This window comes from Microchirus variegatus (genome assembly GCF_963457635.1).
Source record: "Microchirus variegatus genome assembly, chromosome: 23".
Lineage (NCBI taxonomy): Eukaryota > Metazoa > Chordata > Actinopteri > Pleuronectiformes > Soleidae > Microchirus > Microchirus variegatus.
The window spans coordinates 2,330,399-2,340,407 of record NC_139824.1 but is presented as its reverse complement, the minus strand read 5'-3'; the positions used below and the strand labels follow the sequence as shown (position 1 = coordinate 2,340,407).

At 38.6% G+C, this 10,009-nt stretch overlaps 1 protein-coding gene across 1 annotated transcript in view; it reads right to left on the bottom strand.

Moving 5' to 3' along the window:
• Positions 1-1,349: 1,349 nt before the first annotated feature.
• Positions 1,350-10,009, bottom strand: part of fam98a (family with sequence similarity 98 member A) — a 47,148-nt gene continuing 38,488 nt past the window's right edge. The window contains exons 4-8 of the mRNA XM_083909519.1: positions 9,417-9,598; positions 6,103-6,183; positions 5,900-6,016; positions 3,532-3,699; positions 1,350-2,590 (exon numbers count right to left, since the gene is read on the bottom strand). Of these exons, the coding sequence (XP_083765645.1) occupies positions 1,949-2,590; positions 3,532-3,699; positions 5,900-6,016; positions 6,103-6,183; positions 9,417-9,598 (1,190 nt within the window). The 3' untranslated portion in view covers positions 1,350-1,948. The remainder of the gene's footprint in view (positions 2,591-3,531; positions 3,700-5,899; positions 6,017-6,102; positions 6,184-9,416; positions 9,599-10,009) is intronic.

Here is a 10,009-nt window from a genome sequence, read left to right as displayed (position 1 = left end):
CCCGACACAACTTCACCTTTGTCACTGATTCCTGGACATTGTTCTCCAGAATCTGTTGATATTGAGTGGAATCCATGCGAACTTTAACAAGCTTTCCAGTCCGTGCACTGGCCACACAGCCCCACAGCATGATGATGGAACTGCCACCAAATTTTACAGTGTTTTTCTTGGAATGATGTGTTCTTTTTCCGCCATGCATAAAGCACCTTGTTTTGCCTAAATAACTCTATTTTAGTTTCATCAGTCCACAGCACCTTGTTCCAAATGTGCTTTAGCATACCTCAAGTGACTGTTTGTGGCGGGTGCAGAGAAAAGGGTTTTTCTGCATTACTCTTCCATACAGCATCTCCACTATCTCTGTAAAGTGTGCTGAATAGTTGAACGATGCACAGTGACACCATCTGCAGCAAGATGATGTTGTAGGTCTTTGGAGCTGGTCTGTGGGTTGACTGTGACTGTTCTCACCATCCTTCACCTCTGCTTATCAGAGATTTTTCTTGTTCTGCCACTTCAGGCCTTAACTAGAATTGTGCCTGTGGTCTTCCAATTCCTCACAATGTCCCTCACAGTTGAAACTGAGAGCTTAAATCTCTCAGATAGCTTTCTGTATCCTTCCCCTAAACCATGATGTTGAACAATCATTGTTTTCAGGTCATTTGAGAGTTGTTTTGAGGCTCCCATGTTGTCACTCTTCAGAGAAGATGCAAAGAGGAGAAACACTTACAGTTGACCTCCTTAAATACCCTTTCTCATGATTGGATTCACCTGTGTATGGAGGTCAAGGGTCACTGAGGTTACCAAACCAATTTTGAGTTCCAATAATTAGTGCTAAAGGTATTGAAATCAATAAAATGACAAAGGTGCCTAAATTTATGCACATGCCTAATTTTGTTTAAATAATTCTTGCATACTTTCTGTAAATCATATAAACTTTATTTCACTTCTCAAATATCACTGTTTGTCTCCTATATGATATATTTAACTGAAATGTCTTATCCAAACAACCAATGATTTATAAAGGAAAATCATAAAAAATTACAGGGGTGCCCAAACTGTTGCATACCACTGTATATAATCACATTTTCCCCTTTTCCATACTTATCCAAACCTGGAAATAACTCAAATTAAATTTCATACTTTTCCATGCTGCGTAGGAACCCTGAATTCAGAGTCTTTGCTCCTGACAGTTTTGGAAATCTTTAGTTTGTGAACAAGACACTTGAGGACATCATCATATTGAGGGGTTTGGGATATACATTTAGCACCATTTATGGACAAAACAAAACATTAATGAAATATAAACATTATGAACCAATGAATTATTAAAATAAGTGTTATTTACAGGCTAACTTGACTCTGATACTCACACCACTGAATGACCAAAATTGGTTTAACATCCTCATTTGAGATTTTATTGCTTATTTAGACATTCATGCAAATCTTCCAACATCCAACACATATTCACACAACCTTCCACTGTACAAGATGACATCTTTAATGTAAATAACAAAGGAGATTCCAGTCAAATCAAATGCAACAAAATTAAAGACTGGAAAGAAGAGGTAATTGTCAAATCAAAGAAATTCTACAAGTAATGATGATGATCACTTATTGTATGTTTAATTAACAGAGAAGGTGAAATGGTAAATGTCCAATGTAAGGCTAATTGGGTGGAACAATGACGTCAGAACAGCAGATTTGGCTTATTTGTTTTTTACATTTCCAATAAGAAAGCTACGAAAACAGAGACACATCAAGGTAGATGGCAAAGCATGATCCCTCTCCACTGCAAAGATATTTCCAGAACAGTCTAGAGTGCACTTTTTTTTTAACCATGCTGAAAATGAAACACTTGAAGATAAGGCATTTTTAACCGATTTTAAATCAATACACGCATGACGAGGAATCCATATTAGAGTGGACTCTGCTGAAATGCACCACTCTGGTTTCAACTAGTATACTGTCTGCCTTGATTGAAGCCAGCTTGGTTGTAGTGCTGCCCCCCCTGTTGGAAGAACTGTTCAAACTGTCCTCCTTGGTTAAAACTTGAGCCTCCTCTCCCTCCCCATCCTCCTCCTCCACCACCACCACCACGACCTCTGCCTCCCCTAGGCCTGGCCCCTCGACTTCCTCGACCACCACCTCTCTCCCAGCCTCCGTCTTGATGGTAATTGTCATGGTAACTACCACCTCCTCCTCCTCCATGATACCCAGGATCCTGGAAGCCCCCTTGGTTGCGCCCTCCCCCTCCGTAACTCCCTCTCCCAACTTCCCCGTGATGCCCTCCTGCATCCTGATAGTAGCCCTGGTTGTAACCACCTCTCCCACCTCCTCCACTTCCTTCTACCCAGCCTCCCTGTACCTTTCCCCCTCTGCCACCACCTCCTCTTCCTCCCCTGTCTCCGTGTCCTCCACGGCCACCTTGGGAGGAGTGATCGTAGCCCCCCCTGCCACCTGCATGCCCGCCCCCACCATGGTATGCTCCGCCCTGTGGAGCATCTTGACGCTTTTGCCAAGTGGGCATCTCTGGTGGAGGAGGCTCAATCTCACAGGGTCGGCCTCCCCTGTCTGGCACTCGACCCATTCGTACCTGAGGAAGAGACACATCAAATTAAGATCGTTTAAAGAAGGGGTGTCAAAATCATTAGGCGTGCAGGCCAAGAGCATTGACTCTAGTCTAAAGGGGGTCAGGTGTGGGTGGGTAATATGAGTTTCAGATTATAACACAACAGTCCGTCATGATATTTCACAGACACAAAAGTGTCGGTATCACAAAAATGTATGTTGCAAAATAAATATATTCAAAAACAGACAGCAGAATCTAAAATTAGGTCAATAGCAACATGTGTACAACTAAACAAGCTTTTATACTCAACATTACATATACTGTATATGTATACACATACTCACAAAAAGTTATGGATGCTTAGCTTTTGGATTCTATTTCAGAATGCACTTAAAATGCACTATAACCTGTGCATGTTAACCTTCTCTAAACTTTTGAATGCTAATGTTCAATTGTTCAATGTTTCAGTACTTACTTAAAACATGCTGTTCTCTAACAAGGTGATTAACCACAAAAAACTGTCTGATGTAGTGGTTCAACAGTTATAGAACCACTAAAAGTTCTGGTTCAATGACAATTTGTATTCAAAAAGTCCTCTTCATCTTGATGTTCAAATGTTGACATCATGAGGCCAAGACGACACTTTAAAATTGAGAAGTTATTGAGACATTGAGAATATTTGTTGTGGTATTGCCACCACTGTTGATAGCTCTTGTTAGAGATAAAGAAATTACCATTGCATCCATCTACTTAAATACCCTGCTTTCATGGTAGAATATCACTGTAGCATGAACTTTTCATTGGGATATTCTTCTTCTTTGTGTGTATATATGTATGTGTATAATTATATATATGTATATGTATATATGTATAATATATATGTAACATTTATAATATAAGGGAATAGCAGAAAAATGCTACAGAGAAATAGTACTGAACACTGTAAAAAAGTGTTTTCAACAAACCTTATTAATAGCACATGCAGTTTTCTCTCTTATTTTGCCACTGCTTGTACGTAGGATCTTGGAGAAGTCTTGTCGAGCTGCCAGAAGATGAGCAGCAGAAATTTTACTTGCGGTGTCGAGCGTCGAACGCAAAGGCTGGTAAACTTTGGACAACTTTTCACCATGTGTCTATGAAAAAGGCACACAGAAAAATCAAACCATAAGTAATATAATGTATATATAGCATCATGAATATTATCTGTGAAAACATGAATGAAATTTGTGGGAAGCTGCCCTACATGTCATAATATTGTATTTTGTGTAATTCATGTGGAATGGGTTTCAATTAAAATGTACAATGTTGATCGAAAATGTTTGAACGTCTTTTAGTAGTAGGAGAACTGCTCCATCCCTCTGTGTACAGACTAAACTAAATTATATAATCATCACCAAATATTCTTCTTCTGCAGACAGTGACTGTTGAAAATCTCTGCATCTTTGGCTGACAGCTTACCTGAAAAGGGCAGGCTGGCTTATAGCATTAGCATTTCCCAACACCTGAGATTTGAACTCACAACCTCAGACATGAAGTGAAAGTCAGCATCCTGTTTAACGGGACTTCAGCTGTTCCATGCATGAAGGCAGATTTAAAATTCTTGTCGAAAATTCAGTTGTTCAAACTAAATTCTGAAGATGTTATTAGGGTTCGAGCACAACTGTGCAAGAAACCTATTGAAACTGAAGGGATTCTTTATTTTGGTTCGAACACGACTGTGCAAGAACCCTCTTGAAACTGAAAGAGTTATTATTATTATTATTATTATTAGGGTTCGAGCATGACTGTGCAAGAACCCTCTTGAAACTGAAGGTTTCGTTCGATTGCATGTTGAAGTCGTTCGGTGAAAAAGCGTGGACAATTGGAAGTGGGAGGGACTGCTCGACGCAACAAAAGAGGTTGGCCAGAACTTCAGCTTTAACGTACATGCACAAAACTTGGTACACGCTTTCGTTAGGTCAGGACGGTCAAAAAATCTAATGAGACCTATGCTCTAAAACGAACCTGGAAGGCGCCATTTTTGATTGGACGCGAAAACGGAGGCGTTTTTGGCAAATTTGCACCAATGCTACAAAATCTATCTAGTCCTACAGTTTTTGAGTGATCAACTTCAAACTTGGTGAGGACACTGTGGATCAGTTGAGGAATGGAATAAATTGGAAACTTTTTAAAGATATTGCATAGTGTACGAGATACGGGGCAACAAAGTTAGCTAAAATTCAGGTTTTTCACCACAGATAACGAAACTCTTATAACCTTACAATGAAAGGTCCGATCCAAACCAAACTTTATGTGAGTGACGGGTTCATGGGCGAGGCGTGCGTGGGCACACGGCGACTCGTGCGCATTCGCTCGAACCTGTTCAGAAAAAGTCTATACTGAATACAGCTGTTGTGCTGTTCAAAACGTGTATCTGAAACGTAACAGGTTTCCTCTATCAATAACAAAATAATATCTCTCTCTACTGTATAACCAAAGACACGACATGCTATATTAGGCCTAAAGTAATCTCTCTTGAACAAGTGTCAGTGGTACAAAAATAAAATAAAAATAAGAATCTCTCTGAAATAATATTAGAAATAAAGCGTATCCTGTATTAACCAATCAGTAACACGTTTATCTCGACTCAGGGTTTTTTCTGGAGTGAAAATTAATATTGGAATGTGGAAAAGCCGTGGGGCTACTGTCTGCTTTGCGAGTGGATGCGCTCTGCATGTAAACGTTTCATTAATGTTAATATATTTGTTTCAATCACTGAATGAAGCCTGTCATATTTGGGACAAGAGTCGGGACCTTACATATGCGCAGAGAGAGAGAGAGAGCGATTGAGCGAGTGAGTGAGGTCTGTGGTCTTGGCCATTAGTTCATTCACTTATTGTTGTGTTGGTTATATGTTGTGAACAAAACTGTATCAAATATAACCTTAACCTATAAGCTTAGGTACATATCTTTCACCCTTTTCTCTCCCTCCACGTCGGACTGTTGTCTCAACTCTCTTTGTCTTTCGCACGCCGCAGACAGGCAGGTGGTGACTCTAAGCCAAAATCACATTTCATACAATAATTTACATTAATATGATCATAAAAAAACATGAAAACAAGGTTAAAAAAAGAAATTCTGAAGGTGTGGCGGCTTTTATTTTGCCGTGGCGATGCGCCACAATCAATTACATGTAGAGGAAACCCTGGAATGGTTATGTGACATTTTCAGGTTTATGGCATAGTATGGTGCATGTGGATGAAGATCATTTAGAATGGATGTAGCAACAAAAGCACATGAAAAATGCCCCTTCTACAAAAAAAGAAAGGAAAAAAATTCTGAATTTCAACACACCTTTGCTCTTTCAGACCAAGCAAAAGACTGCACTGTCACATCAAGACGCTTCAGTAACATCTTTCTTCTGACTTCGTACTCATTCACTAGTGCCTGGTTTATAGCTTCAATTTTTTCCTAGAAAAATTTGAAAACAAACACAGGTGAAGAATTAGTCACTTACACTGTGTTATTGTGTTTCTTTATCACTTTTCAGTATTTACCAGGTGCAAAGGACCCAGGGCCTTCTTCATCAACGGCTCGCCTACATGATTTGGTGGGACACGACTTATGGCTTCTTTCAGCTGAAAAATAAAACAGTGAATCCATTTTATTAAACTACAGTGAGTAACAAAGGAGAACAAAACCAGGGCCACACTGGATACAGAAGTGCTGCAAAGCATTGAGAAGCTCTGTGTAAAATCTCAATTAATTAATTTTTTGTGATGATCCAAACTACTGTTTTGAATTTAGAAGTTTACAGTGAGCATTTAATAGTGAATAATATGTAATGTTTCAAATGAACTGAGATATGTTTAATATTCGCTAAAGTGTTTATTTCCAGACGGACTTTATCTTCATTTCATGTGGTCTTCAAATACGAAAGGAAGAGTGATTTTGGTAAAAACTTGAAAATGGAAAAAAATGAAGGTTGTCATTTGCAATGAAAATTTCATAAAATAGATCATTTGTATTTAATGTTATTGGTTCAAAGAATGTCAGGCTGAATGGTTGGCCCCCACACGTTTTCACCTTACCAAATCTGGCCCTCTTTGCAAAAAGTTTGACACCCTTGGTCTAGAGCTAGACTGCAGCTCTGATTGCTTGCTGCTGGAACATGTCATATGAAACTGTCATATGAAAAATCAGCATGATGATAATAATGTATTCTGTGGCTAATGGGGACGGGACTAGGTAAGCCTTTGCTTCTCCCGCTTTCCCTTTCGGCCATGTGTATGAATTAAACTTAGATGATGTGTAATGATGATTGATCTGACATGCCCGAAATTAAAAAATAAAATAAAATAAAATACATTCATCAAAGCATCCTAAAATTCAGCCAGACTGCAATGTCCACAGGTTATTTAATGCACACTTTGTTTGGCAAGTTTCTGTGCATGGCAAGGCCTTCAAAAGTGTCCTAATATAGTAAGTGAAAGAAAAAAAAAAGATAATCAGAGCACATACAATAGAGCCGTTGCACTTGTCAGTGCCCAGGCCCTAACAAATACAACCAAGGTAAAGGAAAATGTAATGCAACTGAGAATTGAAATAAATGCTGCATAACTTCATCACTTTTTGTTTTGGTAAACTAAATATTTGACTTGATACAGTTTACTTTGAAAGTATGCACGTTTTACTGTATTTCTTATACAGTGTTTGCTTTGTAAAACACTCACTCCCCACTCCCACTCCCCAGTCCAAGGAGAAAAACTGTATTTGTTGTTGGTCCACTGCTTTAAGTTAAAATTACTTTGTGACTGTTTTTGAAGACCTTTTGTTGCGACCAAAGATGGAGTTTTCTGGAGTCAGAGATGAGTTAAGTTGAAAAGCTTTATTGGAAGCAACTCAGATCTGAGGAGAACTGAGACAATGCCGAACATAAAACAAGTATGTTAAAAGTTGGGAATCCTCTGTCAGAGTCCCAGAGTTAGGATATTTAAAGGTGTTACATTGAGCTGCCCTTGGGGAGGACCTTTGCAATAGCGTCAGTCGTCTGCTCCAGTCAGGTTAGGCTCAGCGAAAATATGAAGAGACAAATTCTGTAGACAACAGACTGGTGCCAGTGCACCAAGGCTGTTGTGATTAGATAGTTGCGGCAGGCACCGTCCTGAATTGTTTCAGCTTGTGCTTAGGAATGGGAGCTGATAACGTTAGAGAAGGCCGAATAAGTCATTTGTTAATAAGTCCTGACCACAATGTTTCCATCGAGGGTTTTCAAACTCCATCTAGTGGACACAAGAAGGACTGTTAATCATCTAACAACAAATTGATACTGTCTTGCTTTATGCACCTATTGAATGGGTCACCTTAATCATTGTCAGAAAAAAATGGAAAGTTCTACAACAGTTATTCTTATTATTACAGGGTTTCCCCCAGTGCATTATAAGCCTGGTCGGCCACCAGGGTTTACTTGCACCCCAAGAGTTGTTTCTTTATTTTAAAACAATTTTTTTATGCGCCACAGATTTTTCTAAACCAGGGATCAAGGCCGCTGCGCCCCCAAGTAGTCACATCATCAAATATGTCATTATTACGGTTGCATTGTTCTTGTCAATAAAGGCCGAAACACAGCAAGTATACTGTGGAACAGCAACTATTAAATCAGGAACGTCTCTTTGCGCTAAAGCGAAACTTGGCTGCATACGGAGCAGATTATGAAATTCCTGCGACATTGACTTCACACCAGAGAACAAATTTCTCTCTTTGAGCAGTTAACTAAAGAGATCAGCTCATCTGATGCATCCGTTATTCCATTAATTGCAGCACCAAAGCCTCTTCTTCTGAGAACATGGAGTGAAAACAATAAAAAGTGAGCTTTGCTCTTTAAGAGTCTGTCACCACGTTTTATTAACATCTACCCAGATCCCCTGCACTTCATCGCGACTGTACTCGATCCTCATCATAAAGATGTAATGTTATGTGAATTGTTTTTGATGGGTTAGGGTTAGGTTTAACTGATGTCTAAAACACATGTTACTATTTGAAATGAAATTGCATTTTTTTCAGCATATTTCATGTCATAACTAATGTGGTCAGCTGGTGCAACCAATATTATATATACATCTATTTTGAAAATACTTTTAAAAAATACCTTTTAAGAAGCTTTATTTGTCATCGACCCATTTACTCTCACACAGTGGCATCTACAGTGAAACTTACACATCTGGTGGAATCTTACAAGTGTTATCTTTATTTTGATACCAAGATAATCCACAGAGCTTGTAACTGCAGATATTTACTCCATTTAGTTTGGGTATGTCATTTTTCGAGCAGAGACTCACTAAAAGAGCGTGGTGTAGATTGTTTGCCCTTTGTTTAGTGGCTAAACAATTTTTTTACTGTGTCCCTGCTGGCTGTTACTGAGCCAGCGGGGAAACAAGCATAGACACGAGTAGACGGACATTTCATGTTAGCTGGATCAGGCGATGTAAACAGCACAGCACATTCTTGATTCATTCACGTTTTTGCATCATTTGCATTTTTGCATCAATACCTCTATTCACTTGAAATATTTCAACTTAAGGAAAAATGTTGCCTTGTACAATGATGCAAAAAACAATCAGCTTCGAGATTCCCCATGTTCAGCGAGGAAGTCAGTCCGCCTTGTAGACACCATAGAAGCTAATGTACAAAAGAATAGCAGAAAAATGATCTTGCAGCATGAATGATGCAAATGTCATGTCATGATGCAAAAGTTTGAGTTCAGTGTGACAGCAGCATAAGAGTGAGTCTTTAGTACTTAGCCATTTCTGCTGAAGGGAGCATGCAGGACATTGTTTTGTACATATCTCTTGGGCCCCTGACACCTACTGACCTTCTTCTCTATTCCACTGAAGAACTGAAACATGGTGATGTTAGAAGGAGGCTTGGACATGCCCAGTGCCACGCAGATGCCTTTCAGTTCCTGGAACACGGGGCTGCCCAACTCCTGGGCTTTCTTCCGAGGTTTGTTCACCAAGATCATCCTTGATGCCTCCAACTCAGACATCAGAAAGGCTGAGACAGAAAACAAATTGGTGTTAAAAGACAATCCTTCAGGTCATATTTAAACCCATCTGTTGGGCTGTGTGATACAGTGAAAATACAAAATCAAACAAGAAGATATATATATATATATATATATATATATATATATATATATATATATGGCATGCCATAATATACACATATACATATATATATATATACATATATATATATATATAAACATATATATATTATGGCATGCCGTTCAGGAAATTAATCTTTGAATATATATATAATGAAACCTTGAATATATTGAATGAAACCTTGAATATATTTAATGAAACTTGAATATATTGAATGAAACCTTGAATATATATAATGAAACTTGAATATATTGAATGAAACTCGAATATATTGAATGAAACCTTGAATATATATAAT